Source organism: Hyperolius riggenbachi, chromosome 1 (genome assembly GCF_040937935.1).
Source record: "Hyperolius riggenbachi isolate aHypRig1 chromosome 1, aHypRig1.pri, whole genome shotgun sequence".
NCBI lineage: Eukaryota > Metazoa > Chordata > Amphibia > Anura > Hyperoliidae > Hyperolius > Hyperolius riggenbachi.
Window position 1 is genome coordinate 543,612,998 of NC_090646.1, and position 23,409 is coordinate 543,636,406.

At 43.5% G+C, this 23,409-nt stretch overlaps 1 protein-coding gene across 2 annotated transcripts in view; it reads right to left on the reverse strand.

The window, feature by feature from the left end:
• TNFAIP8 (TNF alpha induced protein 8) overlaps positions 1-23,409 on the reverse strand; it is a 148,875-nt gene that overhangs the window by 63,931 nt on the left and 61,535 nt on the right. The window contains exon 1 of one of the 2 annotated variants that reach the window (XM_068271665.1): positions 13,188-13,235. The exons of the other annotated variant lie outside the window; for it this stretch is intronic. Within the exon in view, the coding sequence (XP_068127766.1) occupies positions 13,188-13,200 (13 nt within the window). The 5' untranslated portion in view covers positions 13,201-13,235. Of the gene's footprint in view, positions 1-13,187; positions 13,236-23,409 lie in introns of those variants that run through there. 2 annotated transcript variants of the gene reach the window in all.

Genomic DNA, 23,409 nt, shown 5'->3' on the forward strand with positions numbered 1-23,409 from the left:
CGTGCGCAGCTGGACCAGTGCCTGTGCACTAATGCCTCACTCAGGCCGCCCAGAAGAGGCTGCCGGGAGCATTTACATAGGAAAGGAAGTGGACAGAGGAGAGCGGAGGAGCGGTGGGCATCAGGACAGCTGCCAGTACATGCCTGCTCCCCCCATTTTTCCTACTTCATTCAGCTCTGGTATCCTTTAAAGAGGAACTGTAGTGAAAATAATTAAATGAAAAACATTGCTATTTTATATACGCTATTCACTTATAAATTATTTAGGAAGTGTTTGCTCATTGCACAATCTTTCCTCACGCCGAATTACATTCCAAAACCTATCACTGTTGCCAACATCTTTAGGGCTGGTTCAGACGGGCGTTTTTGTGGCGTTTAACGCAGCGTTTCAGACGCAGCGTTTTTTGGGATCTACTGCCATCCCATGCAAGTGAATGGGAGCGTTTAGAGCTGGCTTTTGCAGGCTTTCATGAAAGCCTGGCAGTAGATCCCAGCGTTGCGTCTAGTCTCAAAAGCAACATGCTGCTTTCAGAGGCAGTAAACGCGAGGAAACAATAGCAGAGACCAGAACTGCTAGCCTTGAACGCTTTTCAAAAGCTTTCAAAAGCTGGCGTTTAAACGCTGGCATTTGAACGCACTGCCAAGCAAAAGCTCAGCAGACGCCCGTGTGAACCAGCCCTTAGACCTGTCGGGTGATCTCTACGGAATATTTTTGTTACTGAGAGTTATGAAGCCAGTACAAAATATATCTGGTCTCCCAGAATGCTCGGGATTCTGCATAGCTAATAAGAAACTTATGAGTATAGGAAGTGTTTCTGATGCTGAAACCAGGAAAATTACTGCAGAAGTGGGTATCCAGAATAATGTACTACATTTTACTACAGGTCTCGGCTGTTCCTGCTCAGTAAGTCAACACCCATTCAGTGAGGAGGCCTTGGGCAAGATACCCCAACACTGCTACCGCCTATGGAGTGTGTCCTAGCGGCTGCAGCTCTGGCGCTTTGAGTCCGCCAGGAGAAAAGCGTGACATAAGTGTGTCTGTCTGTTAGAATGCCTCTTACATTAGTTCACCAGCCCCAACATTCAGCCTTTCAAAGGCCTGGCACGGACTGGTTTCAGCATTGTGGGGGCAGGGCACACAGGATTTCCACTTCACCAGTTTTTTACTGGATCAATTAATTGCGGGAGTGCTCTGATGTTTATCCAGGGAGGATTCACTTACAAATAAAACTTAACGGTGACCCTACTAGAGAAAATGTCAATGCTGTTTTTCTTTACATTTTGTTATATGCAACACTAGGTTATATAGAAATTGGTACCATACCATTGCCAACCAGCTTTATAGTGCTTTTCAAAGCAGTGTTTTTAGAATTAGTCCCTGAAAAACATGGAAGTACTTAGTAAAACTATACCATCCATCATATACTTAAAGAGGAACTCCAGTGAAAATAATGTAATAAAAAAAGTGCTTCATTTTTACCATAATTATGTATAAATGATTTAGTCAGTGTTTGCTCATTGTAAAATCTTTCCTCTCCCAGATTCACATTCTGACATGTATTACATGGTGACATTGTTACTGTGGGCAGATTATGGAGCTGTTTCTAGCTGGTCTGGCTTTAACAGACAGCTATTTCCTGTCTGAACATTGTTACATTGTGACAGTTTGCCCAGAGTACCGTACGGTACCAGAGCCTCTTGTGGGAGGGGTTTCAGCACAAAATCAGTCATACAGCGCCCCCTGATGGTCTGTTTGTGAAAATCATTATTTTTCTCATGTAAAAGTGGGTATCAGCTACTGATTGGGATAAAGTTCAATTCTTGGTCGGAGTTTCTCTTTAAGAGCACAGAAGGCAGTTTTTGTGCTTTGTTTGTTTTTAAGAGAACTGGCTGTCAGATAAATTATCAACAAACCAGGTAGTTACTGTGACGGTACAAATAAGTGTGAGGAACAAAGGCTCTTGGTCTACATCAGTTTGGCCTTCGTTTCCACCATGAATTTAGGCTCTTGTAGCTAATGACCATATGGAATCAATGAACCTCAGAATGTGACACACTCGCTGCATTCAGGATAGATGTAGTCCCTGCCTTGCACAGTAGCCTTGTATGTACCCTTTGCTGACTGAGAAATTGTATAGAATGGGGAAAACCTGCCTATGTATTCTAACAGATCTCTACCCAGTTGAAGATTGATTACTGCATAGGATTTTAACTGTGGATAGGGTGGGGTGTCGGGGACTGTTGTCAGTGAGAACAGGAAGTATGAGCAGTATTTTCAGTAGGGACAAAAATATCAATTTTCAGTGAGGGAAAAAATATAAATACTTGTGTAAGTAAATAAAAGGTCCGGAACTGCGTTTCCACAGGGTAAAAGAGCTTTATTACATCAGCTCACGTGTATAAAAATTAACTTGTTAATGAGCATGACACATATATACTTCACATACCCGTTCCCTAAGATAGAGGCTGTAGGGCAGTGTGGGAGCAGCGGCCCGCCTATTGACCGTTTCACTATCCAAGTGTCTTCAGAGGCAATGTTTGTTCTGCTCTGAGCACACGTTTATGGGGATTTGCAATATATAAATAGCCGAACCCCTAGAACCAATTACTGGGGAAGAGCCTGTCACTTTTCCTCTACACAGTTTGCAAAATAGAAGTACACTTTCCTGGTGCAAGGGGGAAAAGTTATCACATCTTGTCTGAATCATCATTTAGAAGAATCACTCCCTTCCTGTTGTCATGATTGTTATCAATATAAACTGGAACTCTCAAGACAGCCTTGCATATATTTGCATATATTCAGCAGTGGTGCCTGGGAGACATCTCGAGCTCACTCCAACCTGAATTATCGCAAATTCTTTCTGTTTTAGGAAAGCACATTTTTGTTTTTCTTAACATCTTAGTAAGGGGGCTTTTAGGACCATTGTAGTCCCTTACACACTCCAATGAGTTCTGGGTCACCATGAGCTTGCTGGTTAGTCTGTACCTCAAGACAGCCTGACAGTGTTTTTATCCTTTCCTAGACTCTTACTTTAATTGATCATCTATTTTCTATTTTTCCTGTCCCAGCCTCAGTGTGTAAGTCATTTTAAAGTGTGCATCATTTTGTTGTTCTTTAATAATATCGCCATCCCCATTATCTTCTGATAGGAAGAAGAAAATTGTATATTTTCTTTGCCAGAAGAATTTACAACATGATATCTGCATACTCCTACTTAAAAAGTGAACCTCCAGACTAAAAATCTACTCAGCAGCACTGAAAAGACTTGGGGTTTGATTCACAAAGCCGTGCAAACTGTTTAGCACGGGTGTGCTAAACAGTTAGCACGTGAAGTGCCGTTCGCGGTGTTTGCGCGTGCAAAGTGCCGCGATTCGCGCACTTTTGCGTACATAATTGATTGCGTGCGCAAAAGTCCACAAACGTGCGAATCACGGCACTTTGCGCGCGCAAAAGTCCGCGAACGGCACTTCACGTGCTAACTGTTTAGCACTCCCGTGCTAAACAGTTTGAACGGCTTTGTGAATCAAGCTCTTTCTGTGTTTCTTTACCAGTTTCACAGCTTCAGAACTTTGTTTTTCTTACACAAGCCTCATTTTTAGCTGCACAGAAGTTAAGCTCCACCCCATCAAAGAAATCTGCTTAGGCATTTTTCTCCTGATGCTGTGCAAAGCACAATGGGATTTCTGATGAGGTTCTCATTCTGCTGTTTTGGCGCAAATTTATTTTTTTTAATTCTGAATTTGAGATTTGAAGCCTAGTGTGCGCAGCTGGGAACGGTGATCAGGACACAGAACAGTTCGAAATGTGTCTCATGCTCCCTGTCACCTCATTTCAACCAAATAGATGGCTGCCCCATGAAATCACAAACATTTGCCTCTCCCTTTAAAACAGGGTGGATTTATATTACCTATCTATTTTAATTAACATAACTGATGTAACTTAATGACAGTATGTTTCTTTAGTCTGAAGTTCTTCTTTAAGATAGAAAATCATAGGAACTTCCCTGGGCTTCATATATTTGGTGCAAAGACTATTGCATCTCCCCCAGAAGCATGGATGAAGCTTTTTTTCATAATTAAAATAGCACGTGTGGCACATTGGTCAGGTTTATTAAATGTTACAATCAGGAAAATTGTAAATCTTGAATTTAAAAAAAATCATGGTGTGTGGCCACCTTTACATGTAAGTAGAAAAAAAAACAAAGTCTTGTAAAAGCAATACCACCTTTACAGAAATTGAACATCTCCAATATCGCATTAGTCACTCCAATACTCTGATCTATTCACTTAATGCTGGGAATACACCATGAGAGTTTTTGGTAGATAGTTTAGATAGATCATTTCCAACATGTCCGATCTGATTTTTGATCGTATTTAGAATCCATTTCTCATAGAAGTAAATGGAAATCGATCGGAAAATCGATCGGACAGTAAATCTGCTGAAAAATCTCATTGTGTATTCCCAGCATAAGTGCAATGCAGAACAGAATTGCAAGTAAGAAAGTTAAAGGAAGATAAAGCGATAATAGAAGCAGGGCATGTACTGACAAACTACATAAAGTAAGCTATTAAAACTAGTGATCCTGAGATGCGCAAGCATAATCAACTGTATATAAAAAAAAAAAACTAATAAAAAAAGTATACCGAGTGGCATAGATCCAATAAAGACATGTTTGTAAAGCAAGGGGCACGCTAGACCACAGGTGTCAAACTCCAGGCACGTGGGCCGAATGCAGCCCTCCTTGTCATTTTATGTGGCCCTCAAGAGCTTGAAATGTCCATCACTGCAGTAAAAGAACAGCAGCACACTGCTTTCCTATCCACAGGAGCAGTAACAACCAATGGGACACCCCAGCGAAATGACCATGGGGCCCCCTTTTTGCATCCAATCCCCCTTGTGTACAAAGAGAACTGAATATCCATATTTTCATTGGCTAAAGAATTTATAGCAGAAAATAAAGTGAAAACAAGTTCACGAACGAAGCCATGGAACACATTAAATGAGGTTGAAGGAGTGGAACTTCTTCCCAATGCTAAAAGTTGTCATTTCTGACACTCGGTAACCGTAAAAACATTTTCTATAATTCTGTAGAGGGTAAGGCACCAATAAGTGCAGGGGAGCTCAGTCAAAGATCCAACAAGACAGATCACAACTGAGAAGGTATATTGTAGATGTAGAAAGATATAGTGAAGAGAGCAGAGGGCACATCCACTACAGTGCAAAAATAATCCTTTTATTTATCAAACTGTGTGTGCAGTGCAGGTAAAAAACAGCTGTAACTGTCGCATACAAGGATAAGGGAGGCCACCTGTGCAGCGAGGTTGATAGCTTTTTCTCATTACATTAAAGGAATCATCAGGGAAAAATGAAAAAATGAGAGTTGATCACCTGGGGCTTTCTCCCGCCCTTTGCAGTAGACCAGGGGTCTCTAACTCAATTTACCTGGGGGCCGCAGGAGGCAAAGTCGGGATGAGGCTGGGCCACATAAGGAATTTCACAATCGTGGCGCATCGCCGCCTCTGCCCGCCCCTCTCACTCTTCCTTCACAGAGAGGGGCGGGGAGAGGCGGCGATTGACGTCAGGAGGGGCAGAGCTGAAGCTGAAAGCTCTGCCCCTTCCAGGAAATGCCGGCGGATTGCCCCCCGGGCGATTTGGGGGCTCTGCAGCCCTCGTTTAGCGGTGGGAATGCGGCGGATTACTTGGGAGCACTGAAGCGAACTATAAGGAAGCTTTTGCCAGCGAGGGCCACAAAATATTGCATCGAGGGCCACACATGGCCCGCGAGCCGCGAGTTTAAGACCCCTGCAGTAGACTATCCCATGCTGACCGTTTCGCTCTCCACCGCCGTCTCAGGCTCCCCGCACGGTGCAGAGGCCGACCTAGAGGTCGTCAATGCTGCGCCTACGTGAAGTGCAGCTGTCAAAATCATGGCTACATTGTCTGCGACGCACTGCGCAAGCGCAGTAGTTCTGCAAATTCGCATCCAATTCAATAATTATCAAATCAGATTTGCACCCAATTCAATAATAATTATCAAATCAGATGCTCAATCAGCCGCCAAGTCAAGTGATGTATGGGCACCATTACACACTGTCTTCCTGTCAGCACAATGACTGTTTGGTGTGACAGTCTGATTATTATTGATGGTGATTACTCCAGAGTTGCAATGCTTCCCGCTCTGTGCAGCTTAATTTACCCTGTCAGAATATGGGAGCTACTAGAAAGTTACTAGGAAGCACAAACTTCTGAAGAGTGCCAGCATGCATGGATTTTGTGGCTGGGAAAAATTGCTATTTGAGCTTATACATCCCTTTTTAGACATGCACAACAGGCTGGAAAACTAAAATGACAAACGGTTTAAAAACATTAACATACAAAAACACCAATTTACATTTGGTGGGTTTGCAGATTAGCTAAACTGTTTTGGCAAGAAGCTGAAAATCTCATCAATAGCAGATTGCAAGGCTGATATAACCAAGGAATGCATGGTTAGGCTCTACCATGGAAACAAAACATAAAAGTTTCATGTTTAGTATCCAGATCCACTTTGTGTCAGGAACGATGCATGCATAAAAAATAATTGTAAAATAAATATGAATAGGATAACCTAATAATCCACTTCCCTGGTCTCATCTCAGCACTTGGCTCTGGATACTCTGTGTATTCTTAGGACAATGAAGAGCTCTGTTTCCAGGAGTGCCAAATCAGATTGGCTCGGGATTCCTTGTCTTCCACTCTTGCCAATAAACATTGATTGTTGTCAATCCGGTTTACCTTTCCAATGGCCATTTCAGATATAAGGCTGGGAGATTTCCAAGATTTAGCAGCAATTTGGTCGCCATTGTGACAAAGTGATCATCAATTTCTTAATTGGTTTTATGATAAAACCAATTAAGAAATGTGATTACTTTGTCACAATGGCGACCAAATAAATTGCTGCTAAATCTTGGAAATCTCCCAGCCTTATATCTGAAATGGCCATTGGAAAGGTAAACCGGATTGACAACAATCAATGTTTATTGGCAAGAGTGGAAGACAAGGAATCCCGAGCCAATCTGATTTGGCACTCCTGGAAACAGAGCTCTTCATTGTCATAAGAATACACAGAGTATCCAGAGCCAAGTGCTGAGGTGAGACCAGGAGAGTGGATTTCTAGGTTATCCTATTCATATTTACTTTACATGCATTTTTTTATGCATACATCGTTCCTGACACAAGTGAATCGGGATACTAAACAAGAAACACTACAGAGCTTTTATAGAACTTTTTTCAGCACCACACTGGAGGTGCACGGCAGACACTCCTCCAAGCTGGTGTCCACATACAGGGCTGGTGCACACCAGAGCGGTTCTGGAGCATTTTTAAAATGCTTGCAGGGGGAAAACCGTTTGGCTAATGAAAGTGAACGGTATGGTGCACACCAGAGCAGGTCGTTTTTTCCACAAACGCAAACTCGGGGGTTGCAGCATTTTTTAGATTTCTGAGGCGTTTCTGCCTCAATGTTACAGTACAGGAAAGTGGAAAACCGCTCTGGAAAACGCTAGATCAGAACGGTTTTCCAGGCATTTTTTGTTACAGAAGCTGTTCAAGTAACCGCTTTACTGCAACAATATTTGAAATCTGCTACACAAAAACGCTCGGCAAGTGTAGAAAACCTCTCTAAACATGCCTAGAATCCCTCTGAAATCTGCTTCATAAACCTCTAGCGTTTTGCGTATCTGCTAGAAGTTTTTGGCGTGCACTTGCCCACAGTGTACTTGTAAAGCCTGTTCTGTTCCACTGCTAACAATCAATAAAAAAAATATACAAAATGGCTCATGTAGGGCAGATACATGGCATAGCTTTCTTGTTTTATTTTTATAGAAGGTAAAATTTCACTTTAAGCATTTTGACTTTAGATGTCCTCAAATATTAAAGGCAGAAAAGAAGATCAGCTTCATGTACAAAAACATTTAGGCAATGGCAGGGAAGGCTCTCTAGGACTCAAGACAGAAATGTCAAAATGCACCAACGCCAATCTAAAGGCGAATACACAGATACACAATGCATTGTTCAAGTGACAATTTAGGGCTCAGTGCTGTATAACCGTGCCGCTATGCTACAGTCAAGCAATGTGTCCTGTTGTCCTGGGCAAGGAGAAGGTACAAAGTGCATGAATTGAGAGGGATATGGAGGCTGCCATATTTATCTCCTTTTTAACAATACCAGTTGCCGGACATCTTGTTGATCTTTTAGGTATCAGTAGTGTCTGAATAACACACCTGAAATAAGCATGTGGCAAATCTAGCTAGACTTTAGTCAAACACCTGATCTGCATGCCTGTTCAGGGTCTATAGATAAGAGTATTAGAAGTACGTTACGTGATACTGCACTGCATGAATCGCAATATGCCAGCGGATTCCATCGCACTGCCAATGTGTCTATGTGAATATACCATTACAATGTAATTGCATTGTGCTAGCCATGCACCGCAATGCCCCAGTGTAAAAGTAGCCTAAAGTGTTCCTTTGTCCCATAATGGACATTTAAAGGGAATCTGAAGTGAAAATAAACATACGAGATTATGAATTGTATGTGTAGTACAGCTAAGAAATAGAACATTAGTAGCAAAGAAAATAATCTCATATTGTGTTCAGTACTGGAAGAGAAAAGGAACTTCAGTTCTCTATACAAAAGAGCTTCTCAGAGCTCTCAGACCCAACTTGGGTCGGCTACAGTACTGTTTTCTGAAGCACTTATCTCAACCTGTCTCTCGCTGTCATGTTTAAGGTTTTACTGCCAGGAAGTTCAAAGGGCCATTACTTCTGCTCTATTTCATCATTTAATATACAGAGTGTAATTTGTAAACTGCAAATGTTGCAATGTAAATATATTTAAAAAAAAAAGCTATATAACAAAAAATATGAGACTTTTCTTTGCTACTAATATTCTATTAATTATCCAAACTACACACACAATTCATTATATCTTACATTTTTTATTTTGTGCTTCAGTTAAAGCGGACCCAAACCAAACATTTTTTTAATTCAAAAATATTTAGTTGCAGCACTCCGACACATACAAAGATAAATAAACACTCCTTCAAGCCTATGAGCATTTCAGTGCATGCTTTTCATCCTTCTCTTTTCATAACTAGGGTTTTACAGGTGGCAGCCATTAGCAATTCCTCCTTTGCTGGATACCATCTACTCCACCAGTTTGCCTGATTCTGTCCCGGCAATATGAAAGGAAGGGAGGGGTTCCTCCAATAAATCCTGCTATTTATTATTATCATTTAGAGAATAGATTTTATTTCTGAAATCATGTATTTTTAATTTGGGTCCACTTTAACTCATCTGAGACTTCTGTTGCCCAAAGAGATCTTTTGTTTTGGGCAGCAGTTTAGCGACAAGCTCTGTACCAATTACAAGGATTGGTGCAGTATCAGGTGGGGGAAAGGGCAGGCCAGAAGTACAGTGTCATAGTTGGATGCCCACTTCCACAGCATAAGCACTACACCTAGGAGAGCCGCCATACCCCCTAAAAATGCTTTAAAGAGGAGCTGTTAGGTATAGGGTCTCAGAGAAAATAAACACATATATCAGTAGCTAAAGATTGGCTGTACTTACATTACATATGCATTTCACTGTCCACGTTTGTACTTCACATAATTTTTATATAGTATTTGCAGAGAATGATGCTCCTGACAGCTCATGGCAGGTTCCATGTTTGTCTGTCTCCTATGAAGCTAAATGTGTCGTCATGTCCTGCCTGCTTCCTGATGATTCCACTCTCACAAACGCTGGTAATGAATAACACTACTGTGCAGTGAATATTAATTAGCCATGTGGCTAGGAACAATAGCTGACTCCTGCAGTGTACTCTGCCCGAGATTTATTAGTGCTGTGAGCTAGACTGTTACATGCTGTTGAAACTTGAGCCTCACTAGCAGCCAGGGGAGGGCCCCAGAATGCTTTGCAGTATCTGTTATTCGGCTTGAGTCCTCCTTAGGAGCCTGGGAATACGGAGCCTTGCTGTCAGCAAACATCTAAAGTAAGGCCTAGTGCACACCAGAGCGTTTCCGCTGCGGTTTGCGATCCTCCTGCGGGTGCGGATCCGCTAGGGTAATGTATTTCAATGGGCTGGTGCACACCAGAGCGGGAGGCGTTTTGCAGAAACGCATACTCCCGGGCTGCAGCAGATTTTGGATTGCGGATGCGTTTCTGCCTCAATGTTAAGTATAGGAAAAACGCAAACCGCTCTGAAAAACGGCACTTCAGAGCGGTTTGCCAGGCGTTTTTTGTTACAGTAGCTGTTCAGTAACAGCTTTACTGTAACAATACAGGAAATCTACTACACCAAAACCGCTACACAAAACCGCAAAACGCTAGCTGAAACGCTACAGAAAAAGAAGAAAAAGCGTTTCAAAATCTGCTAGCATTTTGCGGATCTGCTAGCGGTTTTTGGTGTGCACCAGGCCTAAGAGAGATTTTTAACTGCAGTATTGCCTTTTTGGCTTCCTTCTAAACTGTTTAACACAAGAGAATAGAGGTTTAAATTAGCTTTTGCAGCCTGACGGTTACTCTTTAAATTTTTTTAAAGTTTATTTGCAAACAAAATTGCACAATTCATTAAAGGAATCATCAAGCAAATAAAAAATAAATAAAAAAAAAAACAGAACTACTGCGTCTGCTCAGCCCTTGCATAAAAAATTTTGAAAAAAAAAATAGGAATATGTCTGCAGAATGAATTCAAAGCTTTGCAATCTTTAGCTGCCTGCTCACTCCACCTTCTAGTCATGCTAAAGCCATGATCAGGGCCGGATTTACATCACAGGAACCTATAGGCACATATGTCCTGGCACCCTACACTTTACCCTCATAGAACATACAGACCCCTGCCAAACTGCACCGCAACAGTGCTGGCTGTCCCAGCTGTCACTTCTTCCTTAGTTTCATTGAAGGTCATAGGTTTCTAGAGGTGCCCACAAGTATTAGGTAGCTAGAGGTGTCCCCGATTGACGGGAGATCTGGTCAGTGGAATGCAGAGACCCAGGTGAGTAACCTCTCATTTACACTGCGCTCGGGACTCTGCATAGGGACGGAGGGAGGGAGGCAGTCTGGGAGGGGAGTGCGCCACCTTTGACCTCAGGTGCCTGTAGGCTCGTGAATACAGTGACTTAAGGCAAATCCGGGCCTGGCCATGATACTCAGCAGGGAGGCGTGGCATCATCCAACAGACCAATCACGCCGTGCCCACGTGACTAAAGGGTGAGTGATTCAGTCTGGCTGCTAAGAAACTCTCTGAACTGGGGGAGCAGATAGTTTCTTTTTTTTATTTTGCAAAACTAAAAAATGTTTACATACTTTTTTTCATGTATAATTAAATATTTAATTAAACGCATACAGAAAAAAAAAAAAAACCTTACGGGAAGGCAAGCGATCATCCACAAGCGCTTTCTTTCACTGCGCAGGTGCAGTTCACAACTCAGGCCTGTGCAATTCAGAATAGCTGTGTGCTGCTCAGAGGAATGTCTGGAAGGTGCAGGAGGTATGAAGTCTGGGGACAAAGACTTGGGGGGTTGGGGGGGAGGGAGGTTTCAAGGACAATGAGAAGCTCCAGGACAGATCATCTGGGATTCATTTCATCGGTTTTTCCCTGGTTCAGGGGTACCTTGAGTAAACTCTGGCTACATGCAAGCTAAGACAAGTAGGTGGGATGAGTAAAAGTACATTTAAAGGACACCTGAAGTGGGGAGGGTATGGAGGCTGACATATCGATTTCCTTTTAAACAATGCAATTTGCCTGGTTGTCCTACTGATCCCCTGCCTCTAATACTTTTAGCCATAGCCCCTGAACAAGCATGCAGATCAGATGTCTCTGACTGAAGTCTGACTGGATTAGATGTCTCTGACTGAAGTCTGACTGGATTAGCCGCATGCTTGTTTCAGGTGTGTGATTCAGACATTACTGCAGCCAAGGAGATCAGCAGGATTCCAGGCAACTGGTATTGTTTAAAATGAAATAAATATGGCAGCCTCCATATCACTCTCACTTCAGGTGTCCAGTAATATTCTAGGGGGGGGGGGGGGGGGAAATCGAAAAATCATACACATGCTTGACTTAAGTAGGCTGAGGCGGCCAATAACGACCGCCTCAGCTGATAGGTGTGTGTATGGAACCACCAACCAGCAAGTGATCTGCCAGGCGGATCTACTCACCCCCAGCGACACCGATCCCCCGCAGATCCCATTGTTCATGCTGCTCCTCTGCATGGCTTCACATATTTGCGACTTATCGTCTCTCCGTCGCTCCCCCGCATACCAACAAAGCGCTACAGATAAATAGCTGACATGCGTGTGCAGCCCAGCCCAGTGATGTCACTCAAGGGGATCAGGTCCCAATCCCAGACAGTGACACAGACAGTGACATCCATCAAAGGTTTGTATGCACCTTAACAGTCTATTTACTTCAGCTGTGCAATGCTGGGAATACAGGGTTAGATCCGGAGGCTCGATTAGCCGCCGGATCGACTCCCGCCACGTCCACGCGGCCGCCCAGATCGATTCCCACTCGTCCCCGCGGGCGCTTCCTTATCTTCCGCTCGATTTCCACTATTGTCCGCCCAAGGGTATCGAGCGGGGAATCGATCCGCGCGGTGATCGGACCTGTCGGAAATTATCAATCGAGCCATCAGCAGCTCGATTGATAAGAAGTAACGCACAGTGTATCCCCAGCATAATCCGAAGCATATTCAGAAGTGAGAATTTAAGGTATATGCACAATTAAACTAGTATGACATAAGGGTGTGTACAGTATTCACAAAGTCAAACTTACGTGCGCGGTCTGTGAATACAACACAAAGTGTTTAAGTGTGGCAAGAGCGATACAATCCATAGAGTTAATGACATGCTAAACTGGGATGTATGCCCAATATGAGACTGCTAAAATACAATCACAACACGCTCTGGTAACGGATTCACCATCTGTGCTGCACAGCATACTATGTGCACAAACAAAAGACTCAGTCACAATATAGAAAGTTCAACACAAAAACAATACAAAACATATGGTTCATGCCTGACACATTTCTGAGCCAAATATTATGCCATGGGATAACTGAATTAGCTATATTACTGTACATCACTGTCTTGCCACATAACACGCTAGCTCTCTTCCTAATCAACCCAATAATAAAGCAGACTTACATGACTTCAGCATGATGGCTTAGCTATTAGTGTCCAGGAGATAGTCACAGGGAAAGGAACGTATATTAGCAGCCTTTTCCTTAAATCTAGGTTTGCCTGTTACATTAGCCTCTGCTTTCCAGTGTGGAGGTCAGGGCACCTGTTCACACTGGCAGGAACCTGACCCACACCACCAACAACACACACTTCATGTTTGCTAAACAAAGACGACAGCAGCCTGCTGGATATTGTGGGTGTTAGATTTCAGCTCCAATACCAAGCATGTCATTACAAATAATATTTCATCAAGTTAAAGAAATAAATCAATCCATGTCCTATTAAAAAAACATTCCACCCCAAAACTGTGATTTCCATAATATTAAAGGGTATCTCCGGCCACAGGAATGCAAGTATACATTTTCCCATATGTCCAGACTCAAATCCAATAGACCACTATAATTTTATATGGTTTTTGCTGTATCTAGAAATTTTTATACAGTAGGTAGGAGGCTCATTGTCTCATCTGCTTACCCCTGTGTCTCCTTCCCTAATGTCTCCACCCCACTATGCTCTAGATTGTAAGCTCGCAAGGGCAAGGACTGCCTCCTAGTGTTTCTTATGGTGCCCATACACGGTACAATTGAAATGTTCTAATTTCCTGTTTATTCAACCAAAACTATTGAATAGAGTGAAAACCAAAAAGGAACAATTTTTATGATCTAGAAAACACTAACGATTATTCTGTTTTTTTCTTCATTTTCGGCAATTTTTCTCAGATTTTCGGACTATGGTACCTCAAAAATAATTTTAAAACTATTCAACAAAACGGAATAATCAATCAAATTTCTCTGCTAGAAGAAAAAAAATTGTACCGTGCACGGGCACCATAATTCTGATGTAATTTAGCATATGAACAAGTACATTAGCCATGCACATGGTACATGGGCAGCACGGTGGCGTAGTGGTTAGCACTCTCGCCTTGCAGCGCTGGGTCCCCGGTTCGAATCCCAGCCAGGTCAACATCTGCAAGGAGTTATGTTCTCCCCGTGTCTGCGTGGGTTTTCTCCAGGCACTCTGGTTTCCTCCCACAAAAATAAAAGTGTGTGTGCGCGTGCACAATATTTTGAATTTGTCATGTATCTAAGCTCTGTTAATATCTGTTCTGTACTGTGTATAGTACTAGGTAGGACAGTACTATATAAATGAAAATAGAAAAAATAATAGTTGATTAGTTGAGCATATTGACAGGCATGTTCAGTGATATGCAATTAATTCCGATGCAGGATTATGTTTTCTTTTCTTTTTTTAATAGAAATTGAAAATAGAGCATAGTGTTTACTATTTACCTGCATCAGTGTTTTACTTCAGCTAACATCTGGAAATATGCCTGAAGAAGGGGACTAGATCCCAGAAAGCTTGCATTATTTAACGCTATCAGTTAGCCATTAAAAGGTATTATTTTTTACAAAACGTTGTTTTTCCTACCTATAAAAGAGAGCACTCAACTTCTACTTTGCAGGGCTGTGGAGTCGGTACAAAAATCTTCAGACTCCAACTCAGACTCCGGATACCCAAAATAGCTCCGACTCCTTAGTCCAATACTTACCAGGGCTGTGGATTTTGTACACAAATCATCCGACTGACTCATCAGTTTATGAAATCACCGACTCCAACTCCAGGTACCCAAAATTGCCCCGACTCCGACTCCACAGCCCTGCTACTTTGACAGGATTTTATTGGTCCATTTTCAAGCTGCATAATTGGCATAATGACCTGCAACAACAACTATTTGCATCTCATTGACCATCCATAATTCAGACAAAAGATCAACACTTGTTTAAGATGATCAGATCAGGCTCAAAATCGGTATGTATGACTAACGGTGGCTATACACCACTCAATTTATTTATTTTTCCTTTAGATATTTAAAATTAAATTTTCTTGAGTAATTGATTGTATTGTTTGCAAAATCAAATTCACCATACACTATTCATTTTTATTTATTTTTTTTGAAAAAAAGTGATCAGAATTTTCTACCACTGCCCATAGATCAAAAGATTGAAAATGTGGCAAAATACATTTATCTATACAAATCAATAATTGATTGAGTGTATCGCAGTATACTCCGGACAATGTGAATTGGATTGACAGCGGCGCTTGTGCAGGCGCAGTAGAGGACGACCTTGTGAGGTCGACTGCTGCACCAGCGGGGACCCAGGGCCAGCACCTGGGAGTGGAGCTGTGGCGTGGGACACACTGACTGCCAGAGGGCTGGAGGAAGCCCCAAGTAAGTAGATTTTTTTTCTATAGCCTGGACATTTCCTTTAATTACACAATGTGCTTACCTTCTGAATTGCCATAGAGATACATATATAGCCATGGCCAATATTTTAAATATAAGTACATCTTTGGCTACATTGTGTCGTAAATTGTCACTTCTGTAAGATGATCATTTCTGATCCTGTGCAAAAATGTAGCGTCAGTACAATGGTCCTGCGAAGCTCTATAAAGATTTGTCACAATGGATCTCTGAAGGACAGACAATGGAGAAGCACTATTGTTTTCTATCCTTTCTGCAGGTGCCACTTGCTCATCAGCCAATCAATGTCTCTGTGTCCAAAGTAGCAGAACTGACTTGACAGCTGTAACCAAGCACTGCGTCTGTACAGTAATCATTAATCCAGCTGCTGTCCTGAACAATCACCATCATTTCAGTGGATAGCGCGTTTACGTAGTTCTTGAGCCCGTTCAGCGCTGAACTGGCGCGGACTGGCTTGGTTAGCAGGTGTTGACTAGTGCTTGATAGTAACTTTACTGAAAATAGCAGGCATTTTCCTTTCACTCCTATGGTGGTCAAATCACTGGCTAGCACCACCACAAAGCCAGCAGCAGAATTGGCCTGTATGGCTGATATTGTGGTGAAATCCCTCCCACAGTGTGATGTCCTGACAGTTTCCCGTCTGTGAGCTTTGTTGCATTGTGGGAAATAACAGCTGTTTCCAACTGTCAAGCAACCAGTATCTCCCTCTGTGCATATGTATATCTATAAAAACCAACAACCTTTTAGGCCCAGTTTACAGTTATAACTGAAAGGACAACTGATTTTAAAAGTAATGCCCATGTTTCCCAATGGAAAGCTTTTTCATAATGCACTGCTATAGAGAAAAAAAAAACAGCATACCAACTGATTAAGTGTAAATGGGGCCTTATGCTAGGTACACACTAGGAGATTTTATGGTCGATTTACTGTCAGATCAATTATTTCCAACATGTCCGATTTGCTTTCCGATCGATTTCCGGGCATTTTCCGATCGATTTCCATTAACTTTATTAGGAAATCGATCAGAAAATGCTCGGAGATCAATCGGAAAGCAAATCGAACACGATGGAAATAATCGATCTGACAGTAAATCGTACATAAAATCTCATAGTGGGTACACAGCATTAGTCTATCGCAATGTTAGTGGAAGTGGTTATAAATAATGACAGTAGGTGCTGTCTAGTTTTCCCTCTTGTCTGCCAGTAGTAAAGATGATTATGTGCAGGCTGAGTGTGGATCAAACAACAAGAACAAATTACACGGCGAATATCAATCATTTCTTGATCTCTCCTTTTTAACATCTCACTGCAAGTACTGATTTATTTCCCCCTTTTCGTTAAAGTTCCTTTAGGCAGCTGAGCCTACTATTCCCCTTCACTCTCCCTGCCGGAAGCAGCTCTGTCAGGCACTTTGTATCCTCCCTTGCATTGCTGTGGTATAGAAGCTGCCCCAGGGGCCAGGTCCTGATAGCTTTGGGTGATGAGCATTGTGCATGTGTACACACCACAACACATTATAAAGTGATGCTAAATGCCAGGGATCACTTGCCGTGTAAACTAGTCCTTAATCTGCTTATACCAACAAGCAAACTGCGATAGCAGTTGAAAGAAAAGAAGATAATACTGATACTAATCAGACCCTATGCCAGTTTAAATGAACACAAATACACATACATAGTGTGCCTATTGTAACAACACAGGACATAAGAGCTTTGTGTAACCACAAACTTCCTACGTTTACTATAAACACCAAACCTTTTATTGTTTAAAAAACAAACATACACTCCAAGTGTATCATTCCAACAAGGCCACTATCGGAGTTTGTTGTAACTTTTTGACCTTGTTCCGTCCTGTCCCTTCAGGAAATTCTGCAGCACACTTTCATGGCTGCCATCACCTGTTAGCATGGCAGCCCGTTGGACACATACATGAGTTGTACACATCCTTTTATTCTAATCTAGGACAACTAGGTGTGCCAAAGTGAAAACGGTACTGTTTTCATTACACAGTGGCCAGTATTATGCTCAGTCCTACAATTGTACTGCGCTGGCCAGCAGGTCCATCAAATACTATTGCACAACTTTGCAGAATGTTTTCCACAAACAGCCAAGAAAACAATATAATATTGATTTCTATAGTGAAAGAGGCACTAATATCACAGAGAAAAAGGGAGGGGTGTTTAGAGGCATTTCATCTGTTGCCTTATGCTGCATACACACTTGAGATAAAAGTCTCTGGAAAAGGCAAGATCACAGACCAATTTTACCCCATTCCATGTAGTATGAGAGCCATACTCTACACAGTCTATTCTATGGAGCTGAACTCCACATCAGATAAAATCTTTGCAAGATGCTGCACACAAAGATGCCCGTACACATTCAAAAGATCATTATCTACAAAAGATCTCTTCCTGCAATAGATCCATTCCTTCAAAATGCATTCACAGTCTATGAGATCTGCAGATCCTCATACACACCTCCCAGCCCTCCGATCGCCGCCGGCACTTTTACCCTGCAGGGAGTCCCGTTCTGAACGGGATTCCCTGTATGGGCTTCCCCATCGCCATGGCGACGATCGCGATGCGGACGTCATCGACGTCCTGTTGTCAGCGAGTGTCCCGATCCACCCCTCAGCACTGCCTGGCACTGATTGGCCAGGCAGCGCAGGGGTCTCGTGGGGGGGGGGGGGGCGGCGCAGCGGATAGCGGCGAATCGGCGGGTGGCGGCGGCGATCGTTATGCACACGCAGCTAGCAAAGTGCTAGCTGCGTGTAGCAAAAAAAAATTATGTAAATCGGCCCAGCAGGGCCTGAGCGGCACCCTCCGGCGGCTTACCCCATGTCCAGCACGGGGTTACCGCTAAGGAGGTTAAAGGACATTCGAGGTGAAAATAAACTGATGAGATAAACCATTGTATCTATCCTCCTTCTCCTGAAAATGACTTTTAAGATATCCCACAGTTTTATATTTAAATCTAGTTTTTAAGTTTTTACTGTTTCATTGTCTCTGCTCAATAACACCTTCAGCAAATCTATGAACTGTTGACTATCTCTTTCCTGCTCTCAGAAGCCATTTACTGACAGGAAAGTGCTTTATGGCTGTAATTCCTTATCAGTGAGGGTTATGCTATAGTCCGACCCCATTCCGACCCGGACAGAAACTGTCACATGCATACCTGATGTTTAACTCTTTTGGTCAGAGAGAGAAAAAAGAATGAAGCCTAGTTATGTGTGTACTAGGTACTGTACATGTTTATCTCATTGTGTCACATGTCACCTCGGTTGTCCTTTAATAGAGGTTGGCTGCAGTAGGTAACCACTCTGATGGCCCTACACATTACTGAATGTAGAGTGTAGCAATATAGTCCTTGGCCTTATTTACCATTATGAACTTTAGTTCTTGTGACATCCCAGTGCATTAGTTCCTCTCACTTAGAAGGGATAGCTTAAATCTAGTTTTTCTTAGGTGTGTGTGGAACGCCACAAGGTATGCCAAATCCACTCAGATTGCCTATTATACACCATTATTGTATGCCGCTTGGAACTAATCCTTTCAAATGCACTTCCTGATCATTTTGTTTGGCCCAATTCCAAGCTGCATAGCATTCCCATTAAATCTGCCAGCTGGCATTACTAGCCTTTCATTGACCAACGCTGGATTAGACATTTTGCTTGATAAAAATCTGTTCTTGAGCGGCAGCAAAGCAGGTTATGCTGAGGATACACGGTAAAATACTTTATCAATCGAGCCGCTGATGGCTCGATTGATAATTTCCGACAGGTCCGATGACCCGCCGGATCGACTCCCCGCTCGATCCCTGCGGGCGGACAATAGCGGGGAATCGAGCGAAAGATAAGGAGCGCCCGCGGGGATCGATCTAGGCGCCGGCGGGGTCGTGCCGGGATCGAGCCAGCGGATCGATCCGGCGCAACTATCTTACCGTGTATCCCCAGCATTACATTGGTGAGTGCCTGCAATCAGCGCCTTAATGCATTGAGCGTAAACATTGTAGCAGTGATGGCAATACGGACATCGGATCAAACTGCTCCTGAAATCTGATGTGCATGGTTATTCAGCTAAACAATCAATGTCAAGGACATTCTAAACTTTCCACCCTTAATACAGTTTTAAGTAGAGCTCCATTTCAAGGCCAGTTCAGATGTGTGCAAAACAGACATTACAAGAAGATCATTGCACTCATTGTTTAAGTGCTGTCCATTCATGTCAATGGACTGCTGTTCTGTGCAAACACCGAAACAATGCAAAACGCAATGTGCTTGAGCACCAGCCTGAGCCAGCCTTAGGGCTGATTCAGATATGCGTCTGAACCAGCAGCCCAGCTTTTCGGTCAAATGCGTTAGTCAGTCCTGGAGGCTACATTAAGAATCTAGGATGAAAGGAGAAGATGGGAAATAACAGGATTGAGCGTGGTGTTTGCAGAAATGACCGGTAACAATTGTACCAACCGCTGATTCAGCACCCATCTGAACCAGCCTTAAAACTTCACCTTTTTATTTACCTGCAGCATTTGTAGACAGAACGCTCTGAGGGTAACAGGTCTCTCCTCTTCCATGAGGCGCTTCCCCACCACATTCATTCTACCTCAGTCTGTAATGGTGGTTGATGATCACAGGATATCTGCTTTTACAGTCATATAGATTAAGTAGCTAACACAAGTCATTTGTGTAATAAGTGACTGAGGTATGCGCTCATTATCTGGATCCACAGGAAAACATCAATAACTATTACATTAAAATAATGCAGTTTTGCAGAAAAAATTAAGCATGGCGTTGGCAGATCGGAAGCAAACAGGATTTTCAAACCGTTAGAAAAATATATGTATTACCTGCTTTCTACTCAGGGACTTTGCACCTTATATCTAGTAAGAAGAAGAAGAAAAATCAACATTCCTGGTGTACAAAAACTTCAGCTCAATGCTTCTAAATGGAAAGAGTAGCTTTTCCTAAAGCAGAACGCAGAAAAACTGCTTCCTCAGAGAGTCCACAGCACAGGAGGGATGGTCAGCAAGCTATTTACAGCAGAGTCTCGGTTATCTGGCACTCACAGGGATCGGTGATACCAAATAAGTGTTCTATCTGGTTGCTTGAGGCTACTTACACACCAGGACGTTGCGTTTAGGGGACGTTATAGGGCACATAACCTGCCCCTAACGCAACGCCTGGTGGTGTTGGAGCAGGACGCTACCAAGAGCCGCGTTACAAGCAGCTCTTGGTGCGTCTGCTCTGTCGGAGGCGCTGTGGAGACCACGTGAGCGGAGCTCTCCACATCACGTAGTCCCGTCAGCCAATCAGCGGCCGCTCCTAAGAGTAAACACTGCAAGTGCAGTGGATGCAAGTAGCCATGTGCTTGGCTACGTAGCGGCCTCTCCCCACCTCCTTTCCGCCCCTAAAATTAAAAAAACACCCGTACTAAGCATGAGCAAACAGTCTAACGCGGCTTAAAGTACTGCATGCAGTATGTTGTCTTGACGTGAAGCGTTACTGTGTAAAGCAACGTGGGCACTGTGAACAGCCCATTGATTTTTCATTGCTGTGCGGTGGGGGTGCGTTACAGGTTGCTCTAACGTGCGCCTGTAACGTCACACTGTGAAAGTAGCCTGAGACAATGTTAAACAGGTCTAGCTAGTACAGTACTACACCCCACTATATATACATACCATTAACTCTATATAAAATGTTAAAAAGCAGTCAATGAATAGTAAATTAACCTTGAGGGAGCCATGAAGCCCAGTCTGAAGTAAACCAGAGAGTGAAATGCTAAAGATTTGATACATACCCGGGGCTTCCTCCAGCCTCATAACCACATCTGAGTCCCACGCCGTCCTCCCGCTGTCTGCCGTTCAGCCCCGGTTACTAGCTCAGACGCGTCAGTCTGGGTCTTCTGCGCATGGTACCAGGGCTAATCGCGGCTGTATGACAGACCGCGGGAGGACGGTGTGGGACTCAGACGTGCTTATGAAGCTGGAGGAAGTCCCGGGTAAGTATCAAATCTTTCACGTCTCTGGTTTACTTTAAAGGAAAACTTAAGTCAAATAAAAAAAATGACATTTACTCACCTGGGGCATCCCTCAGCACCCCGAAGCTGGATGGTGCCCTCGCAGCCCCGCTCCGATCGTCCTGTCCCCGCCAGCGGCTACTTCCGGTTCGGCGACAGCCGCCGACAGGCTGGGAACGCGGCTGATTTTCCGCGTTCCCAGCCGCTGCTATCACCCTCTATGCTGCTATAGCGTCTATATATACGCTATAGCAGCATAGAGGGTGATAGCAGCGGCTGGGAACGCGGAAAATCAGCCGCGTTCCCAGCCTGTCGGCGGCTGTCGCCGAACCGGAAGTAGCCGCCGGCGGGGACAGGACGATCGGAGCGGGGCTGCGAGGGCACCATCCAGCTTCGGGGTGCTGAGGGATGCCCCAGGTGAGTAAATGTCATTTTTTTTATTTGACTTAAGTTTTCCTTTAAGCACAGCAGATCCCACAAACAGCCTAAGAAGCTGACCTTTAGCAGTGCGAGTACTGCCGGTGATTCGTGCTGGTTGATTGAGACTGCTGGTTAGTTGAGTTCCGGATAACCAGGACTCTACTGTTTATGCAAATGTAAGTGACTTGGGATTAGACAAATAAAAAGCTTAGATAGGAGAAAAAAATAAGCTTTATATTAATATTTCTTGAAATCATGGACGCTTGGCCAATCACATGAGTCGGCAGGATCTGACTGTCATCCACCAACGAGCGTTCTCTTTTTCCAAAAATAGTTTTTACATCACTTTTTAACCAGCGTGGCGTTATATTAGGATCGCCAGGCTGGCGACCGGACGTTTTTTTTAAATTAAAAAAAAAAAAACTATTGCATGCAGCCAACTGAAAGTTGGCTGCATGAAAGCCCACTAGAGGGTGCTCCTGATGCGTACTTCTGATCGCCTCCGGTGATCAGAAGTAACAAGAAAGGCCGCGATGAGCGGCCCTTCTTGTTTTGCTTTCCTCGTCGCCTTGGCTACGAGCAGAGCGACGTCATGGACGTCAGCCGACATCCTGACGTCAGCCGCCTCCGATCCAGCCCTTAGCGCTGGCCGGAATTGTTTGGTCCGGCTGCGCTGGGCTCGGGCGACTGGGGGGACCCTCTTTCACCCACGCACGCAGCGCATCGCCGCGGCGCCGATCAGGTAGCACACGTGTCTGGCAAAGTGACGGCTGCGTGTGCACCTTTTTATTTGATGAAAATCGGCCCAGCAGGGTCTGAGCGGCAGCCTCCGGCGGTAATGGACGAGCTGAGCTCGTCCATACCGCCAGGCTGGTCAAAAAGGTTTTGAAAAGGAAAGCCTTAGGCCCTGTTCATACTGTCCGCGTTTACAGAACGCATACAAATTCAAAGAAACACAAGCTGAAAAGCGCATGCGTTTGTATGCGTTTTTCTTGCGTTCAAATGAGTTTTCTATTGCGTTTTGCACACACGTCACACAGGAAACAGAAAAGAACTATGGGAAACGCAGAGGGAAACGTACGCTAAAAAGGAAATAGTACGCATTTTTGATACGCATCTATAGACTTTTATTACGTCCGTTTCTGTGCGTGACGCACAGAACTGCGTGCAGCAATGCGGATGAGAAACGTATGTGTCTCTTACTCATACATGTGAACGAGGCTATTAGAAAACATTAGTACCCGTTTCTATGTACAAAGTCTGCCCGTATGCTTTCTGTAAAAACGGCTAGGAACGCACATAGTCTGAACGGGGCCTTAGTGAAATGTAAACTACTGAATGTGAATCATTCAGTTCTAAGCTGCATCTAATTAGCATTAAATGTGCATGTTAAGGCTCGTACACATGCAACAATCAGAAATCTGAACCGACCTGTTGATTCAACCAGCCAATCTAATGGGAAATTACATCGTGTGTACCAGGCATTACGCT